The following is a 24,218-nucleotide window of genomic DNA, read 5'->3' as shown; positions in this document are numbered from 1 at the left end:
TTAATAGATTTCTTAATATTTAATCATCATATTCATGGCATAGAATTTCTTTGCACTGTAGTACTGACTTAGTTCTATGGTTTGGGGAAGTCCTTATTTTCCTTTTGGTTTTTATTTTCTTGTGACCAGAGTACATTTCACATTGTACTTCCTCAGAATAAGTTCATGGGAGGTTAACTTTCTTATACATTAAAATTTATTTTAAATTTTCATACCTAATAGGTTGGCTGATGGAATCATTTTCAAGTCAAGATAATTTCCTCTCAAAACTTGAAAGAAGTCTTCTATTTCTCTTTTGCATGCTGCATTTAATCTCATTCCTCTGCCAGAGACCTGTGCCACCTCTGTCCCCTCATCTTCCTAAAAACTCTGATGAAGTACCCAGGTGTGAACATTTTTTCTCTCAATCATCCTATTAAGTAACTCAGAGGAATTCTAAATTTAAAACCTCTTCTCTCTTCTTAGATTAAAAAACAAAGGTTATTCCCTCTTTAGTTATTATTTCCCATTGTAGCAAAAAAAAAAAAAAAAAGAGTAGGCCACCAAAGGTGACACATCCTAGTCCCTGGAACCCTTGAATATGTTATCTTACAGGGAGAAAGGGACTTTTCAGATGTGATTAAATTAAAAATCTTGAGATGGGTAGACTTCCCTGTTTTATCTTGGTGAGCTCAAAGCTCACCAATGGGTACCCATAGGAGGAAAGAAAGAGAGTCAAGATCAGAGAAAGGGATGTGACAGTAGAAGCAGAGGGAGAAAGAATGACACATGATGGAAGCAGACATCCTGGTCAGCTACACTGCTGACCTTGAAGATGGAGGAAGGGCCATGAGCCAAGGAATGCTGGCAGCCTCCAGGGGTTGGGAAAGGCAGGGAAATGGATCCTTTCCTATGGTTTCCAGAAGGAATGGAACTCCTAATACCTCCATCTTAGGACATCTGACCTCCTTAGCTGCCAGACAATAAATTTATGTAGCATTAAGTCACTAAGTTTGTGCTACTTTGTTATAGACACAGTTTAGTTGGGCTGGATCAATGCATGCATTTCTTAATTGTTTCCTCATACTCTTCATCATTTTATCTTCTTTCTCTAAAGTCTAGGGAGTTACTTCAATTATATTTTCCAACTTTTTCCTGATTTTAACAAATTTTGAGAGTCATATATTTAATATCTCAACTTTTTATTATTCCCTGATTTTTCCTTTTTTATAGGTTTCTGTTCTTGCTTTGTGAATGCAATGTGTCCTCAAATATCTCAGGGGTTCATTTTTACTCTTAGCTTCTTTTTCTAAATTTTTTTAATTTTTTATTTTTTTTACTCTTAGCTTCTATTCACTGCTTTTCCAATCAATTTCTTCCAGGGGGAGTGTTAAATCTGCTCATCTTGGTCCTTCTGTATTGTGGCGATTGCTTTCTTGGTTACCTGTTTGTATACACATATGAAAGACAAAACTGTTGCCTATCAAGAGCTGGCAAGGATTCCCTTCATGTTTCCCATTTCCGTTTACACAGCAGGCCTCTCCCCTTCCTGGGAAGGCTAGGGGTAAGTTATAGTAACTGACAGCCTTCACTAGAGGGTACCAAGCTCCCTTGTCTCCATTAAAATAACAAATTAATGAGGGCTTTTACTCTAGTGGATACTAACCCTCCTCCCAACTTCACCTTAGTTTCTTAGCAAGATGCCTCAGTTTGTTCTGTTATAACACAATATCACACTGTATGGCTTAGAAACAATTGAAATTTATTCCTCACAGTTTTGGAGGCTAGGAAATCCAAGAACAAAATGATAGCAGATTCAGTGTCTGATGAGGGCTCTCCTCCATCCATAGATGGCACTCTGCTTGCTGTGTCCCCATAAAGTGGAAAGGAAGAGGAAGATCTCTAGGGCACTAATCCCAATGACCCACCCTCATGACCTAATCACCTCTTGCAGGCCCATCTCCTAATACCTTGGGGGTTAGGTCTCAACAGATGAGTCCGGGGGAGAGATTAACTTCCAGTTGATAGCACAAGCACATCGTTGATTTTGTCCTGGGGCAAACACCATGCCAAGATCCTCTCTCAGGCATAGTGGAGCTGGGTTTAGAGGCAAGCAAAGAATTCACTCCTCCTATCTCCTGGCCCACTTCTCTTCTCAAACTATGGGCCCTGAGCTGTCAGTCCCTCCGGGTGTGTAAGGAGGGTAACATCTCTTTCCAAGGACCCCCTTCCCTGCCACATACAATCTTCTCTTCTGCTGATTTGCTGGATTGCAGTCACCTCTGCTTTGGGGTGTCAACCTGCATGACAGACCAGTCTTTTTACTTTCTCAAAGTCCATGAAAGCCAAGATCCACAGGGACTCCACCTGTGCCTCATACTCTCTGTTGCTTCTCCCTGCAATTATGTTACTGAGCTATTTCTAGGGGAGCTGAAGTGGGAAGGAAGTACAGCGGGTATTCAGTCTTCCTTATGCATGTCTAGGCTGGGGCAATCCTCCAATCTGTCTGTATGTCCCTGACACACTCAGTCAACACCATACTCATGGTGACATGTCTGTTTGAGGGAGGAGTCCTCTTCCCTGACAAGGACAGAGCAGTCCTACAAATTAATTGTCTTCATTCAGCTATGATGTTCCAGCCCAACATGACCCATAACCACTGGCTAACTTTTTGAATGAGAAACATAATTGACTATAAACTCTCTGAGAGAGGGTTATCTTTGGCTCTGGGTTAAAGAAACCCTAACACAATAGTGGTATAAACAAGGCAGCAGTTTACTCAATGTGGGAGGTAGAAAGTCCAATTTGGGAGGCTATACCATGTCAGGGACTCAGGCTCCAATTATATGGGGTTAGCTTACGTGGCTTCCATCTCCAAGATAACCTCATGGCCCAAGATGACTGCTGCAGTTCCAACTATCATATTCACATTTCAGATAGCAGAAGTAGAAAAAGGGAGGAAGGGCTCACAAATTCCTTTGAAAGTTACATTCTGGCATGGAAGCTGCTTCATGACACCTGCACTCACCACCCCCACTCCACTCAGTTAGCCAGATTTGGTCCAGAGAGTCATGTGCCAAGCTTAGAATTAAAGGTTAAATTATTAAGGAAGGGAATATGTATGCAGGAGGTCCTGACAGGTGCCATATCCCCTTTGTGATTTTTCTTCTTCTAGTCTAGAGATAGGAATTCTGGAACCATGCTCATGAATACTTGCCATCCACCCAGTGTTACTGTAGCCTTTGGTTCCAAATACATCACTCCATGTTACCCAGACCTGAGCAAAAGGTCTTTCCCTAAATTGGTTCAGAGTAGAAAAGACACTAAAGGATCAGGATAATCAGTGACCACATCCACAGTCAAAATTGTGGGAGTGAAGACTGTCGGTTTGAGTCCGCCACAGAGTGACAAAGAGAAAGCAAGTGGAAAATAAGTTGTTTCCCCCCAGGTCTTTGTGTAGCCTGCCCCTCGCTCATCCGTTCTTCCTGCTGGGTCCCCAGGGTCTTGGCCCTGAGCTTCAGTTCAGCTGGCCCAGCTGCTTATGAAAGAAGAAAACAGTTCAACAATACCCTTGCCTGTCCCTCCCATGTAAACATTTTTAAAGTATTTTTCCCCACATTTTAGCATTTTGTGTTTTGATAAGACCCATTTACTGCTGTTGGCTGAGCCAGAACAGTCTACACATCCCAGGGGAGGGCCTGCTGGAATAGAAAGAATTCCAGACTAATGAGCTGCAGAAATACGTGTTTGGTGACAAGCTGTGAACCGTGAGCTCCACCCTGGGCTTTGTGTGGCAGCTGCTGCCAGGAGACCGCTCCTTCATCCCTGGCAGTTGGGACAGTATGGCAGCCCTGGAGCCCAATGCCTGCTGATAATGAGGCAGGATGTGACCACTGAGCCCCGCTCCAGACGGGGACACTGGAGCTCAACAGACTTCCTGAGTGTCTTCTCCACATGAAGCCATCACTCTCCCCAACTGAAACTAACTTTCTGGGCCTTGGTCACCTGGGACTACCTGGGAACTTTGGCTTGAAGTCTCAGCCCAGCTTTGTCACCAGAGCAGCTGAGGCATCCTGAGCGCATCAGTTTCATCCCCCTTACCACAGTGTGCCTCGGTGACATGGGTCCCCAGCTGGAGAGCATCTTCCAACATCCACTCCTCATCCTCCTTTCAGAGGCTGGCAGGGTAGGCTCCTCTAGAGGGGTCACCTTCAGAGGGCACACGGACCCACCCAGGGTCAAGAGGCTGGGGAACAAGAGTAGTACGAGTTGAACCTGTGCCTTGGGCTCACAGCCTGCTGGGGTGGGCATCAGTGCCATTCATCCACCCATAGGCCACTTCTCCTCTGGGGTGTATGATATTTTCTGAAGTCGACAGCAATACAATTCTTACCAAAGTGCTCTTCTTACAAGGAGACTTTGACAGTCCTGCTCAGAGATGAGGGCCAGTTTCCCTCCTCTCGAATGTAGGCAGGTGTGCCTTTTAGGGATCACTGATACCCTGTGATTTCTGAGGCTAGAACACAAGGTGGAAGAGTTTCTCCCTGGTTCTCTTGGGATATTCCTATGCTGTGAGGAAGCTCAAGCTGGCTGCGGGGAGGCTAGGTGGCAGCCAGATCACTGCATGCAGATGTCTGCAGTGGTATGGCTGGGCCAAGTTCTCCATCTCTGAGCCTTGTAGAATGGGCACAATATAGTCTTTTTCTCACTGAGTTACTAGGATCAAATTCCCATGGGAAAGGCCCATCCCACCCCATACACAAGGTGGCACCCATTCAGAACTGGTCCCTGCTGCCTGCAGAGGCTTTTACACCAAGTCCATGCCCCTGGGTCTAGAGGGTACAGTTCAAGTTCTAGCAGTGTGCTCAATTCCTCCCGACTCAGAGCAGAAGACCCATTACCTCCTTCACCCCTTCCCACCCACGCCCCACCCTGACTCAGGCCTGCTTGAACACATCACCCAACAGGGGGCATCAGACCCAAGGAATGGGCAGTGCTTTAATAAGGAAAGCATAATTTTGCAGGCTAGAAGACATTCCCCCCCATATCCATGGGGGACTTAGTGCTTCCTCAGAAGGTCCCCTGGTGCTCAAGCCCATATCTCAGAGTCAACTCATCTTCCCTTTATATCTCCCCACCCCAGCACATCAATCATACCCAGCCTAGCAGTCTTCAAAGAGCAGTGGACATCCAACTGCTCTCATCCTATACCATCTATCCTAGGCTAGGATACCCTTCACCTCTCTCCTGGATCTACCCTTAGCCTGGCTTCCTACTTTCACACCACCCCCATCCTCACCCCATTTTCCATGCTGCAGAATAATCCAATTAAAACCCATCTTGGAACCTGTCACCCCTCTGCTAGAACCCTCAGGGGCTTCCCATTTCCCTCACTCTCACTCTCACCTCTAACCTCCTCTTCCTAACCCCTCAGCTCAAGCCCCTGGCCTTCTGCTGTCCCCTCCATACCAGACACTTCTCTCTTAGAGAACAACCTAGTGTCTGAGTTCTCTCTGCCTGGAAAACACTTTGCAAGTCTCACTAAATCTTTTTTTTTCCAGGTCTTTATTTAAAAGTCACCTGCTCAAAGAGACACCCTCAATTTACCTATCAATGCACTACCCCCTCTCTTTACAGTCTCCTCTTTGTCTCTGATTTCTATTTATCATGGTTGCCACCTGACCCACATACTTAGTACAATTTGAGCATCCTTAATCCAAAAACCCCAGATTCAATACTTTTTTAGCCATCAGAGACCTATAAATGGAAAATTCCACATCCAGAAACTTTGTTTCATGAACAAAATTATTTAAAATATTGTATAAAATTACATTCTGACATATGAAACACAAATGAGTTTCCTGTTTTGACTTGGGTGCCATCCCCACAATATCTCATTGTCTACATGCAAATATTCCAAAATCCAAAGCACTTCTAGTCCCAAAAATTTCAGATAAGGAATGCCCACTCTGTATTTATTGCTCCTCCTCAATTAAAATACAAGGATGAAAGTGAAGGCAGGGATCTGTTCTCATCTGTTTCTGGAAACGGCATGAAGTGGAAATGTAAGATCCTCACGGATGAAGTCCAGGTAGAAGAGGAGAGCGGGGATAGAATGAGAGTAGGACCCAGCTAGCTATGAGAACTGGGTGGGAAGGCCCCAGTCTCCCTTCACCCTAGACCATGTGCCTTCTGCTCCTGTGTGTCCAACCAGCACTAATGGCAGCCTGGAGTGTGAGTCTCCCTTTTGGTGGGCAACACAGAGGGAAACCTCTGATTGAGGGACAGAGGCCAGGTTCACAAGAGACAGCGGGAACTTTGAAGGATCATCCAGAGAAAAGGGGTAGAAGCTTAGAATCTAGTGTGGCAGATCCGAAGCTCACAGCTGGCTTCTTAGCCCTCCTTGTGGCCCACCCTGGCAGACCAGGAAGAATAAATGCTCTGTGCACAAACAGCCCTTAAACCATCGGACCCTCCCTCCCCGTGTCTGGTGTTCCCCTACCCCACAGGGACCCCACCCTGGCACACCTACCCACCCAAGGTGAGCTAGCTCTGACTCAGACCCCACCCATTATCCTGTACCCAGCGGTGGAAGGAGGTTAGGGAGGGTTTCAGCACCCCTGGACCTCATCTGGGGACAGGCCCGGACCTGGAGCAGTGGGTGTCAAGGAATCCCCCAGGGCTGGCCTTAGCACCTGTGTGGGCAGGATGGCTCTGGGAACCCAAGGGGATTATGTGGCGGTTTGGCAGGCTGAGTGCAGAAAAGTCAGCGATGCAGCTACCAACCCCCATCTGCGGGGAAGGGGGTGCTTGTTTTCAAAAGAAGTCCAGCTCCCCCGAAGGGGGGTTGGGCATCATGGCCCTCTGAGAGCTCGGCTCCACCTCTCTGCCCAGCCTGTACCTCCTCCAGGGCAGCCAGTACCGCCCTAACCACGAAGGCAGGGTGAGGGGCTCACACTCTGCCTGGGACACACAGGATCCTCTGGCCAGGGTATGGCTAAGCGCCTTGGGCATAGTCTCCAGGAAAACCTACCTGATGATGCAACCTGCCCAGCAGAGCTGATCAAAGGGAGCTGCGTGGGCGAGCGCTCAGACGACCACAGGGCTTGCCCAGCGCTTCCGGGCCTGGCTGTGGGTTCTGCCCGCCCACTGGGCGCCTGTGGCAGCAGTGGGGAGGGGGGGGAGGGGCGCTGCAATGTGGTGAACTCCTTTTGCCTCTTCTAAGCTCTATAGCCTTGGCGTCCTGCTTGGTTCCTAGGCTTATTTTTCAGGGTCAACCCCTAGTAACTATGGCTCAAGAAAAAGGTGGCTTGGAAGAACTTGGTAGCAGCATAGTACTCAGAGCTCTAGTATGAGAGGGTGGCTCTTTCCCTGTGGAGCTCAGAAGTCAGCATGACCTGGCTCCAGGTAGAGAACCCTGGGGTTGGAAGCAGCAGCACCAGCAGGTTCCTGGAACAGAAGCTGGATGGGAGCCTAGCTGCTGGCTGCTGGGTTGGCTGTAGAACAACTTCCTCATTGCCGTCCTCATTGCTGGCTTGGTTTGGTTGCCTTCTTCCCCAGTGCCATCTAATGTCGCTTAGTGCAACCCACATTGTTTCTGCTCTCCCCCTGAGTAGCCTTGTCCCTCTGAGGCTTGATATATGACCTTGGTGCAATGGCCTCATCTCTGAGGTCTGGGCTCAAGAGGACTAAGGGCAGTAGGGGAGTGAGTGGAGAGCATGAAAACATCAATTACGGGCTCCACCTGGAACATGGGGTGCTTTGTGGTGGGAACCTGTCCAGGCAAAGGTCTTATCCCAGAGATCAGGCAAATTACTAAGGAGCCATTGGAGCAGAGCCTGAGCACCAATGTGTGAGCAGCAGACACCTTATTAGGTTAATTATGGGCTCCTGGGCTCCCCAGTACTGCGTAATACATAAGATAAAGTCGGGGTCGGTCAAGGGAGCAGCTCCAAGGTGATGTTTTCCTTGGGAGGTGAGCTTGCCAAAGATCCTCAGGCTGAATCGTGGGGGAGGGGGGATGCCTGAAGAAATGATGGGAGGAGGTGATCCCTTAAAGATCTGAGAAGTTTGCAGATCCTACCCCCAAACCTCGGTTCCCTCCCCCCCACACACACTTTCTTATCTGTAAAGATCTGTCAAGTTCATCCCTCTGACATTTATGATGTGCCAGACAGGAACTGCTGGCCACTGGATAAGATCGGCAATTATAATGATGATGGTGTTAGTGATATAACTAATAAGATAAGCTTTACATTGTACACACATTAGCTCATTTAGACCTGGAAACAAATCCATCCTCGTTTTACACGTGGGGAGACTGAGACTAAGGATGTTAAGCGACTTGCTAGCAGCCATGAGAGCCGGAAAATCAAGAAGCAAGACTGGGCCTAAAGGGTAAGCAGGAGCAGAGACCTCCTAGTACAGACAAACTTGCGGCACGTGGAGAACCAAGCGACCTTCCCTCAAGGTCAGATGACTCGGAAGGCCTCTGGCTCCGCCTTCTCCAAGGCTGCTAGGCCTCTTGGCTGGCAGCCTCTGCCACAAGTCACTGGGGAGGAAGAGTGCCAGCGAGTTGTGGGCGGGGCCTGGAGCGCGCAGCCGGTGGGTGGGCGCGGTCTGCTGCTTCTGCAGGGCTTTTAGGGTAGGGTAATTAGCCTGGCTGCTCAGGCTGGGCGGAGTGCCCGGGAGCCTGCCAGGCCCCGCCACCCTCTTGAGGGCCCTGGACCTGGCATGCTCTCACCCACCCTCTGCCACTTGAGCCCTGGTCAATTTCCAGCCCCATGGGAAATGATCTCTGGGACTCTAACTGTGTCAGTGTCAGAAGATAAACCTGCACTGGAGAAGGGAGTGTGTCCCCTGGACTTGTGGGGACAGAGAGAGGGCCCTGCGCCACCCACTTCTCCAAGTTGGGCCCAAAGCTTGCACGCGAAGACCTTTCTTGCCTAGCCAGTCTTCTCTTTAGCCCTGTAGTCTCTCATTGGCCCGTCTCTATATAAAAGGCCTGACACACAGCGCCACCTAGTCCCCTTCCTCTCTGAGAACCCTATATCACACTCCCAGCCCCATTCTCCAGATCCCAGAACCCTCCTCACAGCCTGGTCCCTCTTGGGCTGGGAAGCCTGAAGGACAGGAATAAGGACTCATTCTTTGTTCAAGGAGGATCCACCAGGCTGGGACAGAGCCAAAGACATGACAAGATAGTCAAGACAAAAGACCTCCCCATCAATTCCTTTTGTCTATGAACCACAAACATCTGTGACTCCTGGATCTCCTAATCTGTCTAAAAGTCTCTCTCATCAGTGGTAGGATTTGGGTGTGTGAGTGATGTGGCGTCAAAGCCCCTCCTTGGCTTAACAGGCTGGAAGTCCCTGCCCTATAAAAACTTATCTTTCATCCAGACTGGAGGTCAGGGGTCTATCTCTGTGCTGGTCTCCTTTCTTCAAAGGAAGTTCCAAGCTTCTAAGCAGGGACAGAATAGGGCACTCTGCAACCTCAGCTCACCAGAGACATTTGGAACAGAAAGACCATGCAGAGGTCAGGATGAATTTCATAGCAAGGTACACAGACCTACACTCCAAGAGGCCACCTGCCTGGGTACTCTGACCCTCCTTCCACTGCCTCTGTCCACATCAGTGCTGATAGGATTCGATTTCATGGCCAACCCAATCCTCTATCCAGCTAACCAAGCTGAAAATGTGAGCCACATCACACAGATGCAAAAAGCTCCTGGAGCTACTTAACCCTATCCCCAAATCCCAGAGCAGAGCCTTCCAAGTTCCTACTGGGCCCTGCCATCTCACCCACCCTTTCTTTGTCTCCATGTCCAACTAAACCAGCCATCAGATGATGTATGGCTTCTGTATCAGGTATGCCCTTTGCTTCTGAATTCCACAGACATTGCTACTTCCTCTCCATCCAACTCTTTGCATCTCCTGGGTCTTTGTGTCTTTTCCTTTGAAGTAGTACCTTGTGTCCTTGTCATCTCCCTGACAAAGTCCTCCATCCATCCCTTGAAGGCTATCTTACTACATTGTCTGTCTCTATAACAAAATGTCTGAGATTGGGTAACCAGTAAAGAATAGAAGTTTATTTGACTTACGTTTCTGGAGGTTATAAAATCCAAGAGCATGGCATGGCATCTGGTGAGGGCTTTCTTGCTGCATCATGACATGGTGGAGTGCATCACATGGTAAGACAGAGCAAGCATGAGAGCTTGAATCTTTCTTCCTCTTCTTACATAGCCACCAATGCCATCATGGGAACCCCACTCTCATGACCTCATCTAATCCTAACCATCTCCCAAAGACCTCACCTTCAAATATCATTAACATATGAATTTCCAACACATGTATTCTGGAGGACAAACATTCAAACCACAACAAGGGCTCATCCATCACTCATCTGGAAGTGTTCTCTGCCCACCTCCCCAGCCCCTGCCGCAGGTTCATAGGTGGCATGAGACAGAGAATGCAGCCCTGCTCATAAGGAGCTGAGCAACACTGGCCAAGTGATCCTGTGAGCTTGTTTTCTCACCTGTACAGTGATCCTTCCCACGTGTTCCTTATTCATTCCCATGCTCAATAAATATCTATTGCACACCAACTAGAGTATTCGACGTTCTCAGACACAAAGGAGGCTTTTTGTGCTCTGAGCATTTGGATGGAGAAGACAACCAACACCCAACAAACACCATAAATATAACAGAATGGCAGTCAGCGAGGGGAGAAGGGAAAGAGGATAAAGTTTCAAGGGGCAACAGGGGCTCCTTCAGACTGGGGAGTCAGGGGCCTCTGAGAAGAGAGGAAAGGCAAGAAGGAACTGGCAGGGACAGGTAGGAAGGAGTGCCCACTGGGAGGGAGCAGCCAGTGCAGTCTCTAGACCAGAGCGCCTCAGTCATTCCAGGGACAAGCAGGCCAAGGAGGCTAAATGGTGGTGAGGAGCCCGAGGCAGTGACAGATCTGCCCCCGAGAGGGCAGCAAATTCAGGTGGTCAGAGCCAGTATGCAGAGGGTGGTGATTCTGAGTGATGGGAACAGTTGGTGGCATTTTTAAATGACCTCTTTGGCTGTGGTGCAGATAGACTGAAGACACAGCCAGATGGACTGATGGCTACATGCCAGTGCCGACGGCAAAACAGCCCTGGCTGGACGGCAGAGCTAAACCCCGCGTGCCAGAGCAGTGAACAGAATTCCCTAAACCCCCACTCGAGCCTCGAATTCCACACCCATTGAACAGGAGATGTTGAGATCCTCAAAGGGTACATTTTGTGCATACAATTCAAAACTTTTTATTTAGCATTTAAAATTCTGTAAGTTGATATTCATTAAAGTTACAAATGTAAAAGTTCTAGTTCTTTCTTTAGATTTTAAATTCAATTTACTAATGTACTTATTTTATAAAGGAGCATAGAAACCAGGAGGTGCGGCACTTGCCTGTAATCCCAACAATGGGAGGCTGAGGCAGGAGGATTACAAGTTTGAGGCCAGTCTCCGCAGTTTTTGCAAAGCCCTAAACAACTTAGTGAGACCCTGTCTCAAAATTAAAACTAGGAGAAGGGCTCATTGAGTAAGTGCTCCTGGTTCTAATGCCCAGTACCAAAAAATAAACAAACAAAAAACTCTACATTTGTACATTTAATTTTAACTTGCTTTTAAAAAAAAGTCCTCCACTGATCTCAATAACAAGGAATAAGGAAAAGGAGGAGAAAAGAAAACCCTTAAGTATTAGTTATAAATCTAACACATTAAAATATTATGACAAGTTCTCTAAGTGTCCCAATATTTTATAAGACTTGATTTCAAGTTAAAAATCTCAAGTCTAAGTTAATTACACAATTACAACTTTAAAATTTCAGTAAAAAGCTGGCCTAATGAGTCTAATGAGCTGGATTATCTTAAACACAACAAACACTGACAAGACCCAATGCACATGTTTAATAAGGTTAAAATTGTGGGTTTGATTCTCATTAACGTTTGGACGCATGATTCTACGACTTTGTTATCCAAGACAGCGTCAGAGTCACCTTCCCGAGGCATGTCGGGTTACATTCTTGGCTGGCAGAGAGTTCAATGGAGTGGCCCTGCTTGGCACCCAGCCCGGGGGCTGAGACTGTGTTGAGGTGGCTCTGCCAATTCCTCCCACGTGGCAGGAGAGGGGGAGTCCTCCTCTTCAAGTCCCTGATACTGGTCACAAGTCACGTAATTAGCATCTCTCTTCAGGAAGTCACCCCCCCTACCAAATCCTGGTGGTGACATGCTTTATTGGGTCCTGCTAGTCATTTATTGCTTCGTTCGGTTCTGGATTTTCTTCTGGACTTTCCAGAGTCAACAGGTATTTAAGTGGCATCTTGATGACTCTTCCTTACCTGGCAATACCTGACTGAAGCTGCTTGGTAGTGCTATTCCCCAAGTGCTAGGGTGTGGACATAGACTGTCTCCCAAAAGCTCCTGCATTGATGCAGGGATATTCAGAGGTGAAATAATTAGATTATGAGAGCTATAACCTAATCAGTCTCTCCGAGTTTGAATGCCCTGAATGGGTGGTAACTATGGGTGTGTGAGGGATGGTGACTTGGGGAGATGGGTCACTGGGGGCATGACCTGGAAGATTCCCTCCATCATGCACTTCTGCCATGATGTGCCTGCTGCCTCCTCTTCGGCCCAGAGCAGTGGAGTCACCCGCTGTGGACTGAACCTCTGAAATCATAAGCCAAAATGAACTTTCCCTCCTCTAAGTTGATCCTATCTGGTATTTTGGTCACTAAAAAAACCTGCCTAACACACTGAGCCCTGGTGGTCTTCTCCCTAATCAGGCTGTCTTCTCCCCAAGGCTACTGTGCTGCTAGTGGCCCCAGCCGGCCCCAGCCGGATATCCAGCAGCAGGATAGGATGACAGGGTGTCCCAGCTCTCTGGGGGCCCTGAATATGAATCTGTATGGAAACAAACTCCTTTCACCAGCCAAGGGTGCCCCCCCCCAGAGCCAGCATCCCCTCAAGCTTCTCCTGGCCACTGGCATGTTAGGAAATGTCCCTGTATCCCTCCCTCTAGTTGCTTCCTATATTGGGTTGAGGGCCAGAAATGGAGGATTTTCTCAGGTACTAGCATCTTGGGTGGCCTGGGGAGCAGTAAGGAGAGGGAACCAACCGATGCCAGCAAAGAGGCCATAGGAAAGGCCACCATAGGTGCTCTGGATGCTGACTGCTGTGCAGAAGAGCCAATGTCTTCCTCGTAGGCTGAGGCAGTTGCTGCCTCAGGAAGCAGAGGCCTGATTTACCCATGACAGAATGGTGGGCTCAGGCCTGGGACGCTTGCATCAAGGGCTCATGAGGGTCAACGGTCCAAGAGGGTAGTGAACATGGGACTCTCATCCCCATTTCTATTTCATTTTATCAAATTAATTTTGATATGATATTATTAAATGAAAGCAAAAGTGTAGGTAAAAATGTTCACTCTAATGATCAGAGAAATGTGAAGCAGAACCACAGTAAGGTACCACTTCACATCCATTAGGATGGCTGTTATCCAAAAGTGGACAATAACGAGTATTAAGCCATGGAGAAATAAGACCTCTTGTAGATGACCAGCGGTGCAGCTGGAAGCAGTCTGGCAGGACTTCAAATAGCTAAATGTAGTCACCACAGGACCCTGAGTCTTCAGGTTTGGGTATATACTCAAGGGAAATAAATACACGTGTCCACGTAAAAACTTACACAGAAATGTTCAGAGCAACATTATTCCTAAGAGCCCCAAAACAGGCACAACCCAACATCCACCAGTTGTTGGATAGATTCAGAGAAGTTCTATCCATACACTACGTCATTATTTGGCCATCAAGGGAATGAAATATAATGTGCTACCACATGAATGTGTCTTAAAAACATTATGCTACTGTTGGAGTCAGCTTTTTCATTGGTGCAACTAAAACACCTGACAAGAGCAATGTGGAGAAGGAATAGCTTATTTGGGACTCACAGTTTCAGAGGTCTCAGTCCATAGATGGCCAACTCCATTGTTCCAGGCCAGAGGTGTCAGAAAAGTGAGGGGAGGCAGGCGCCTCTGGACATGGGTACAAGAAGCAGAGAGAGAGGGAGAGATCTTCAACCACCAGGGACAAAATGGAGCCCCTAAAAGCATGTCCCCAGTGACCTACTTCCTCCCACCATACCCTACCAGCCCACATCATCACCAGGTTAATCCATATTAGTGAATTAATCCAATAAGATTAGGTCACAACCCTCATAATCTACTCATTTCACCTCTGAACATTCCTTCATTCTCTGACACATGAGGTTTTGGGGGGACACTACAGATCCAAACCATAACAGCTACATTAAAGCAAGATACAGAGGCCACAAATTGTATGACTCAATTTATATGAAATATTCAGAGGAGGCAGACCCATAGGGACAGAGTGTAAATTAGTGGTTGCTTAGGGTTGAGGGGGATGGGTGATAGCTGAAGTGTGCAGCGATTCCTTTTGAGGGACATTCTCAAATCGACTGGGTGATGGTTAGGTATGTCTGTGAATATATCAAAATCCATTGAAGTCTGTTCATTAAATGGATGAATTGTATAATGTGTAAATTATATCTCAATAAAGTTGTAGGAAGAAACACACCTGGAAAAATCTGGCTTCCTACAGATTTTACAAAAATGAAATATAGACACATAGAGGTGTACACATATAACTTTTTAAAAAAATGTCCCCTACTTTCTTAAACAAGTAGTAGCTTCTTCTATGTACTATTTAGAACTTTCTCTTTTTTATTTTTCCTTTACCAAGCCACACCCCTAGCTCCCTCACATTCTTTTTGATGGATGTATAGTACTTCAAAGTGGGTATATTAGGCATCACAAAATATGCTACTTAGAATAATCTTGCCTGTCCTTTGCTTCATCTCCATCAGAGTGATTCCCTGGGAGAGGCTCCTGAGTTCAAGGGCTGCATATTTGGTAGATGCTGCCGAGTTCCCCTCCACAGGTAAGAGCAGAGTCAAGGTGCTGTCCCTCCAGCCCCGTGACGAGTGCTTGATTCTCCACATATGCCTCGGTGGCCTCATCTGTAAACCAGGTTGCAGTGGGAATGGAGTGAGTCAACATGGGGCCCAGTATTTAGAAAGCATCTGGGATCTCAATGGTACAAAGGATTCCCGTGGGCTTCCTTCTTATCACCCTCACCCTCCAGACTAAGCCAGCCAATGTCTGGCTGAGAAAGTGCTGCTGGCTGCTCCATAGGAGCTTCCTCTTTCATCTTAGGGAATGGAAGCAGCTGCAGCTGTTGCTCCAAAGCACAGTGGGGCTGGGCCTGGAGGAAGTAGGGAGGATAAATGGGCTAGTGAGAGGACCTAGAAGGGATGTGGGAGGGGGTTGCCCGACCAATGCACCCATCCTCTGGCCAACACGTCCTGGGGGGTCAAAGGGTGACTTGGGGAGCAACTTGAGAGTGTTGGGAGGGATGCTCCTCAGCTGGAATTTGGGGATGGCTCTCCAGTGAGAGGCATTCGAGTGGAGGCCTGCGTGAAGTGAGCAGCAGGCCTCCATATCTGGAGAGGAGAGTGCCTGCCACGGCCCCAGAGACCAGCAGCCTCTACTATAGACAGGAAACTGCAGGGGGGCTCTGCAGGGTGGGGCTGGCAGGAAGGTAAGGAAGGCGGAAGCAGAATTTGGGAGGAGAGGCAGGTGCCTAGATCAGGAAGGTATAAGAATGGAGACCTGCTGTGGGTTCTCATTAGAAAAGGAAGGATCATTCTCCTCTGCCTCCAGAGTTAAAGGCTATCTGAGAAGGCTTGACTGCGAACAGGTGGTGGCTGGTGTCTTAGTCCAGGAAAGAGACCCTTGAGTCATCTGGGTGGAATCTACAGAATTTACACCTACCCATCTTCATGGGTAGCAGATCCTCTTTCGAGCCTGAGCATGAATGAATCCAGAGCTTCTAGCAATAGTTCCCCTCTGCTGAGAAGAAAAAGAAAAACAACAATAACAATTAAACAACAACAACAACAACAACAAAAAAAAAAAAAACACTTCTAGAAGCATCATGGCAGAAGCTCCCACTTTTAAAATAATTTGAGCAGACTCTTCACTGAATTTCCAAACTATCACCTGCTCAAGTCACTCTGCTATTTGGTCCTGTGAGTCTTGCCCAAGATATCTCCAGGCTTCCTTCTGACTATCCCCAGACAACTCCAGAACAGGGAGGAAGGAGCCTGAGGAAAGAAACAGCAGCAGTGGTCCCCAGCATGACCTTTGGGGACAGGAAGAGGCAGTGACTCCGGGTACCTGCAGGCCTCTGCAGGGGCAGATGATCACATGAGCAGAGGTCAGGGTCAGGACCAGAGGAACCTGGTGAGTCCAATTATGAGGACACTGATAGGGACAGCCTCCATGCTGGAACAGGTCATGATGGGCAGGGCACGTTAGGGCCTAGAAGTACAGAGGCCAGTCACAATGAGGTAAGGTGCTGAGACTCTGAGACCCTGGCCCCCTCAGAAATGAGAAGGGTGGAGTCACCCCAAGTCTCTCCGAGGGTCTTTGTCAGCACCTTAAAATTACAACGTGCAAAGAAAGATGAGAGTGATGATCATGATTACCTGAAACCACCACACAGCATCGTTGTTTTTCCTTCATGGAAGTAGTATGCATGTAAGAGCGGGGTGGGAGTGGGGGTGTCTCAGGGTAGGTGCAGCATATTCTCGGGGGTAGAAGGACTTTTAAAAGGTCAGAAACACAAACTCTAGCAGCCACAGTGACAGCAAACCAGTTCTGAGGCCTACAACCCACTGCATCCTCACTATGAAGGCCAAGTCAGAGGCCCCACCCCGCTGGACACTGGAATATGAACACGGGGAAGGGGCAGGGTGAACACTCCAGGGGATAGGGATGTACGGTGGTGGTCACAGGTCAGGGTCCCATAGGGTAGGGCCAGGCTGCCTTCAGGGCACGGGCTGCTGTGCAGGGGTGGAGGGAGTGGGGGTTGGGAGTGTTGTGTTAGAGACTTAACAGGACATGAGGACATGAAGCATTGTCATCTCCCCCAGAGGTCAGTGGCCTGTGAAGGAAAGCAGAATCTGTGGGCCTTAGACAATGTGGCCAGTCTGCATTGCCGGGAATGACCCATGTCAGGACCCCTCCTCACCAGAGGTCTCCCTACAGTCCCCAGTGCTATCTCAACCTATCAGGCCAAACAGGAATCACAAGCCTTCCTGGTTTCCACGGAAAACCCCTCAAGGCAAGCAGTTCATGAATTCCAGGAATTTACCAGAGCCTTGGGAATCTGTGGAAGGGCCCCTGGCCTGTTCCCTCCCTCTGGCTCTCCCTGTTCCTGGAGCCCCTGATGGTCTGAACAGGGCAGTACCCCACAGTACCACCCCCAGCCCCCCAAGGACTGACACACAGAGCTTCTGTGTCCCCCCCCCAGCCCCTAAAGCTCAACCCACAGCTTCCTCAAGCTCCCCATAGTCCCACCCCCAGCTTCCCACAGTCCCACCCAGGTCCCCCCAAACCCCACCCTAAGCCAATCCACAGTCCTCCCTGGCCCCCCACCATCATTTAAAGCCCCACTGAACACCCCCCAACTTCCCACACAGCCCTAACCCAAAGTTCCTCTCAGTCCCTCAACATCCTCCCCATAACTTTCCAGAGCTCCCTTTCTGCTCTCCCCAGATCCTCCATCTCTTCCACAGCCCATTGAGAATGAAGAGTCCTTTCCTGTATCAGCAACCTAGTAAGGATCAGGACAAGGTGCCAAGAAAGTCAGGGTCAGGGCATGATGTGTGGTCTGGGCTTCAGAGGATGAGTGAAATTTGAGTCGAGAGGCCTGTCTCAGCTTGGGAGCAGACCAGGAGAAAAACAGGAAAGTAAACACAGGGCTAATCCTGAAAGAAAGAGTAAGAGATAGGCAGATCAATTCAGCAAGTCCGCCTTCAAGTAACATGGAGCCTATAAAGGAAAGAACAGTGAAGGAGGAAAATTAGCAGTAATATATTAGACACATTTCAACCTACAGAGACAGTCTTCAGATGAAGGGCCCCATGGAATACAGGTTCCTGCTCTTAGAAAGGTCCATAAGAAAGTGCAGAGCAACAGTGGACAAGATAAGTTGACTGACTTCAAAAACAGTAAAAGTTAAGACGTTTGCTGTAAAGGCTGAGAACCCTAGTGTGTCAGGCTTCCCATGTGTTACAATGCACACAAAAGAACAGGGAAGTAATTTTGAACTCAGTTTTCTATATTGGGCTAAATTATCAATCAATAATGGACAGAATAGCAATGTTTTCAGAATTTTGAGGATTCAAAACAGCCAGATGTAATGGTACATGCCTGTAAACTCAGCTGTTCTGCAGATGGAGGCAGGAGGATCACAAGTTCAAGGCTCACCTCAGCGACTCAGAAAGACCCTGTCTCTCTGGGCTGGGGTTGTGGCTCAGTGGTAGAGTGCTAGCCTCGAACATGCGAGACCTTGGGTTTGATCCTCAGCACCACATACAAAAAAATAAACAAGTGAAATAAAGGTGTTGTGTCCAACTACAACTAAAAAATAAAATAAAAAAAAAGAAAAAAAAAGAAAGACCCTGTCTCAAAAATGAAAAAGACTGGGATGTAGCTCAGTGGTAGAGTATTCCCAAATGGAAGAAAAAAAAGTATTTAAAAAAAGAATAAGTAAAAAAACAAACCCACCTGCCACATATCCTTTCTGGGACCATTATTTGAGCATATATTCCAGGAAAGTGAGAAAGAAAGATATGAGATTTATACTATGCACTGACCCACCAGAGGGTGTGGGGGGGGCAGATTAGAGAAGGAGAGGAGGCAAGGGGACAAAAAGATAGTAAAACTGAGGTGAGGCACAAGCATGTTATTATTCTGCAAATAAGAGGTAAGGAAGTTGGGCATGGTGGCACTCACCTGTAATCCCAGTGGCTCAGGAGGCTGAGGCAGGAGGATTACAAATTCAAAGCCAGCCTCAGCAACTTAGCAAGGCCCTAAGCAATTTAGAGAGACCCTGTCTCAAAATAAAAAAATAAAATAAAAAGGGTTGGAGATGTGGCTCGATGGTTAAGTGCCCCTGGGTTCTATTCCTGCTTCCAAAAATAAACAGATAAATAAATTGGTAAGGATTAAAAGCTATAGAAAAAAATTAAGTGTATAATAAAATTAAGTTTCAATTACATAGCAAACTAAAATGTGATATGACTTGGAGGTACAGATAAAGTGAAAAATGGATTCACCCAATGAATTTGTTCCTTTATTTGTTTATTTTTATCTTGTAAGAGGGTCTAACTGTATTCCTCATGCTGGCCTGGAACTTTGGAGCTCAAGAGATTCTTCCTGCCTCAGCCTGCCGAGTAGCTGGGACTATGGGGTGCACATCACCAAGCCCAGCTCCCAATCTGCTCCTGATCCTGGGAATGTATTCTTTGAGTGGGCTGAGATGGAGGTGTCCACATTAGGCCAACAAAGAAGTAAACTCCCTGTGCAGTGAGTACTGTAACATTGGTGGGCTCAGCCCAGGGTGGAACCATTGGAATCCACCTTTATTATAGTCAAACTTTGCAAAAGCACCTGGGGCTTTGGGGAGTGAGTAGAAATGGGAGTCAAAACACAGAGCAAAGGTGGAGTGACAGACAGGAGAGAGAAAGTGTGTTAGTAGTTTCCAGAAGAGTTGAAACATTCCCCATGAACAGGAGGTGGAGAATGTGGGAGGGACAGGGAGGAGAAGGAGTTAATTACTGTATTCAGCCTCCATATCAGAGAGTCGGTATATCTTATCAAACACTCATAAAGCACAAAACAGGAGGACCAGCATTTTATTGAGGCTTAAGAGAATGGCCAATGAAAAACAGAAAGGTAAGAAAGGGTTTAACCCTGCCTGGGATGGTGGAACTGGTGTGGAAGGTAGGGTAGTCAAAGGTGGGAGAGGATGGAAAGAGATTTTACCATTAGGTTTTGTATTGTGTATTATTTGCTTTTGTAAAGCCTTTTTATTGGGAGTTACTTTGACTAGAATTTTCAAATTTAAAAACTAGAACAAATCGAATTACTTTCCAAGTCTTTGAACACCGTGACTCAACACTCCATAAAATACACAGATTTTGCTTTTGACTTCTTTTAAGCATTTCCACTGGCTTTTCTCAGTTAGTTTTACAACCATCACCAAATGTAGACAGACCATGCATTCTTTACCCTATTGTTCACAGGAAGGAAAAACAGTTTCCGGTGCTTGTCCCAGGGCACAGTGCCATCTGGGGAGAAGAACAGCAACCTCTCTTGGTGTTCAGGAGTCTGCAGGTGCCAGGGCGGGTATCTGCCATCCCTCGCTACACTAGGGCAGATTCATGAAAACTGCTCTTGTTTCAGAGGCGTCTCAGCAAGGAGCTCAGCCCCTTCTCCTCCCTGGCTGGAGCCAGAGCAGTCAGGTCCCCCCCCCCCCCCCCCGCCATTGTTATTTGGTGGCTTGTGTCCAAATTAGTGCTGTGATCCAGCGGCCAGACTCCCTGGAAGCACTTCTATGTTGGAGCAAACCTCTGCCCAGTGCAGGGTGCAGCCTGGTCACAGCCATCTGTACACACATCTGCACATTGCAGTTGGATAAGCCCAGGTGACACACAGGAGCCCCATCCTTAGACCATGTAACTCAAATGTTTCCTACTTAGAAAAAATACAGAGAAAGGAAACAATAAACCCATTGCTCCTGACAACTGCTCTAATAAATCCTAAATCAATGTAATGTTGCAGGCACAGTTGAAACCCCCTTGGGCCCCTTCTGAACCACCCTGTCCTGACCTTGGGGTTAACCTTCCCCATGTGATTTCATGGTGGGTAGGATATGGATATTTGTCAGCTCAGGCTACTGAAACCAACTACCATACATTGGGTGACTTAAACATTACTTACATTTCTGGGGGCAGGGAAGTTCAAGTTCAAGACCTCAGCAGATCCAATGTCTGGTGAGGGCATGCCTCCTGGGTTTGCAGAGGGCTGCCTACTCCTTGTATCCTCCCATGGCCAAGACAGAACTTATCCCTCTTGTGTCTCTTATAAAGGCACAGATTCAATTTAGGAGGATTATGAAATCATGAGATCCACCCTCCGACTTCATCACTTCCCAAACACTCCACCTCCAAACACCATCCCATTGGGGGATTAGGTTTCAACCTATGAATTCTGGGTGGGGTGGGGTTGGGGGACGGGGACAGGCATTCAGTCCATGGCAGATTTGGCGGCAGGAGGAGCACCCGGCACTGCTAGGTATGTTTCCTGCTCCTTTGCAGCTTGCTAACTTGGCGGTGCCACTTTTGGATGGTAGTGTGACACATCCAGCTTTACATCATGCCTTTGCACTGATGTGTAGGTGACCATGGGGGCACATCTGCATGTGAACTCACGCTGGGGTCAGGTCGGGTGAGTCCCAACACCCTTTCCTCAAGGGTAGGGCCGTGACTGCTGGTGGAGGTCCCTGGGATGGAGTTGGGGCACATTGTACCTTGCCTTAGGCAAGATCTTTGCCTCACAGAAGTGCTGCTGAAAGTTGTATGTGAGCAGTTTTGAAAACTTAGAAAACAAACAAAAACAAGGAAATAAGTCATTTGGCTTTTCATTACTCTAAGATAACAAGGGCTGGAGTTTAAGTCTCTTGTGTGCCTTTTTTTGTAGGCATGTCTACATGACAACATAATCACATAGAGAAAAACGTTTACATATGATGTGGTTCTACTTTGCATAGTGTTTTGTAACCTGCCTTTTAAAATTTTTTTTTGGTAAAGTCAGCGATTGATATGGGAGAACTCTTAAGAGTATGTTTATGGTTAAAAGACAGACAAGAGGCAGGGGACAGTTCTGTTCATCAGTGTAAGCTTGCAATGACAATTTGCCAAAAACACTATTGTGAATCATTCAGCAACCTTGTGTGCAGGGATCTGTGTTGATGATTCCTCCTAAGAGGTGCACAGGGAGCAGCTGATTGTACAGGTCATATTGATGTTTATTGTGGATCCTCACCTGGTGCTCCTGGAGAATTCATAAGTAATTCTCATGACCCAAATGTTGTGAGGTTGGGAATGGAAGATATTAGGATAGGGACAGTCATAAAGAATGAGCCCCAGAATTATCAAACGATAACAAGTGTTGGCAAGAATTTGGAGAAAAGGGAAGAATCCTTGTGTCCTTTTGGTGGAAATATAAATTAGTACAACTAATATGAAAAACAATGCACAGGTTCCTCAAAAAATTAAAACTAGAACTACCATATGTTCCAGCAACCCCATTCTGGGGGTATACATTTAAGGGAAATGAAACCAGTATGTTGAAGAGATATCTGCATTCCTGTGTTTAAACTGCAGCACTATTCACAATAGCCAAGATAATGTAACACACTAGTATGGCAATATATAAATCAATGGAAGTGTAACTGATGTGATTCTGCAATCTGTATATGGGGTAAAAATGGGAGTTCATAACCCACTTGAATCAAAGTGTGAAATATGATATATCAAGAACTATGTAATGTTTTGAACAACCAACAATAAAAAAAAGATAACGTAACAACCTAAATGTCCATCAGCTGATGAATGGATAGAGAAAATATAGAACATATACACAGTGAAATATTATTTAGCCAATAGGGAGAGATTGGGTAAGAAGTTATAATTTCACAGGAAGAATAGATTCTGGTGTTAGGGTAAATACAACTAATGATAACATAGTATATATTTTTAAAGCTAGAAGAAAGGATTTTGAATGTTTTACCACAAAGAAATGATAAATACTTCAGGTGATGGGCATGCTAATTACCCCGATTTGATCATTATTCAGTATACACATATATGAAAATAACAGTGCACTCCATAAATATGTGACAATCAAAACATTTTTAAAGAAAGGAGCCCTGGAACTAAGAATCAGGAGATCTACTGAGGTCACCAGGGCTTCCCACCTGTTTTTTGGAAATGAGAGCAATGATTGTCACTGCTCTGCGCTGGCCGTCTCTAGGTGCCAGGAGGTCTGAGTGGGTAGGTGCAGCCTCTCGACACACCGGTAGCCTAAGGAAATCATGGCTATGTAGGTGAAAGGCTTTGCTTGGCTGCTTGGAGGGCTCCAAATGGAGGCTTGAGACCCACAGTGCCTGGGATTGGTCCCCAGGGGGCAGTTTGTGTGTCATCTTGGGGGACACTGCATTGGAAATGATAGGCTGCTGGGCATAGGCCCATAACAAGCAACCAGAACAGAGATGAATATTCAGCTCCATGTTGTTAAGTCACTGGTCTTCTGGGACAACCCTCTGATGACAGGGAAGAGAAAGGGGCACCCCCAAATTGGTTAGAATAATTCTCTATTTAATCCAGAGTTTAAGGCAGTGGTGGTCAATGGATCAATCCGATCAAGATCCTTCCCTGACTTTTGTCAGTATGTACTCTGGGAGATCCACTTTACTTCTTCGAGCCTCATTTCCTCTGTGACCCTGAATTAGGAATGTTCACACCTCCCTCTGAGATTGCTCAGATGACAATGACATAACAAGTTCACAGCATGGCACCTGGTCTGCAGTGGGAAGATGCATGTCAAACATTAAGGGAAAGTGGAGAAGCTGGACCACCTGGTGCCTGCAGGTGTCTGGGGCAGGGGACTGCCATGTGGGCCAGTCAGCCTCCATTTCCCACAGTTTGGTCCTGGCCCCCTCCATATTGAGATAGTTCAGCAGGGCTTGCTCTCCACAGATCCCTTTCCCAGCAAATGTGGGAGTGGAGGCCAGGTCCTGAGGGGGCTGAGGGCCTGGGCACAGGCACAATTCCAGCCGTCAGCCGTCTTGGCTCCTGGCACATAATGATCCTGAGAATTTCTGATAACCTGATACAGTCCATGGCCAAGACTGATTACTGCCATGGAAGACGAGCCTCAAAAGATTCTCCAAGGCTGCATGGACAGCCCGTTGAGAGCTGAAGGCTCAGGCTGGTTGTGCCTGGCATGAAGATCCAAGTCCTTTCCCCAGCACTGTGAGGTCACCACCATGAGCAAGGCTCTGCACACTGGGTGGGCAGTGGACAGTCACCTGGGTGCCAGCCCCGAGGACCAACCTGTTTTTAAGAACTGTAGCACAGTGATAAACAATTTCATTGGTATTCTGCTTTCCAAAGGTGAGAAATTAAAGGAAAATACTATGAAGGACTAAAAATCACAGCTGGAAGAAACAGTTTAGTTTAATTCAACCACATATGTTTCCCTTGTGGGGACTACAGGGGTCTC

General features: G+C 47.1%; 1 protein-coding gene across 1 annotated transcript in view; it reads right to left on the bottom strand.

The window, feature by feature from the left end:
* Klf13 (KLF transcription factor 13) overlaps positions 1–24,218 on the bottom strand; it is a 97,422-nt gene that overhangs the window by 21,070 nt on the left and 52,134 nt on the right. Inside the window, exon 6 of the mRNA XM_076851437.2 lies at positions 14,597–14,616. Within this exon, the coding sequence (XP_076707552.1) occupies positions 14,597–14,616 (20 nt within the window). The remainder of the gene's footprint in view (positions 1–14,596; positions 14,617–24,218) is intronic.

Source organism: Callospermophilus lateralis, chromosome 3 (genome assembly GCF_048772815.1).
Source record: "Callospermophilus lateralis isolate mCalLat2 chromosome 3, mCalLat2.hap1, whole genome shotgun sequence".
NCBI classification, from domain to species: domain Eukaryota; kingdom Metazoa; phylum Chordata; class Mammalia; order Rodentia; family Sciuridae; genus Callospermophilus; species Callospermophilus lateralis.
The sequence above is the reverse complement of the archived record's forward strand: the minus strand, read 5'-3'. Positions and strand labels throughout refer to the sequence as shown.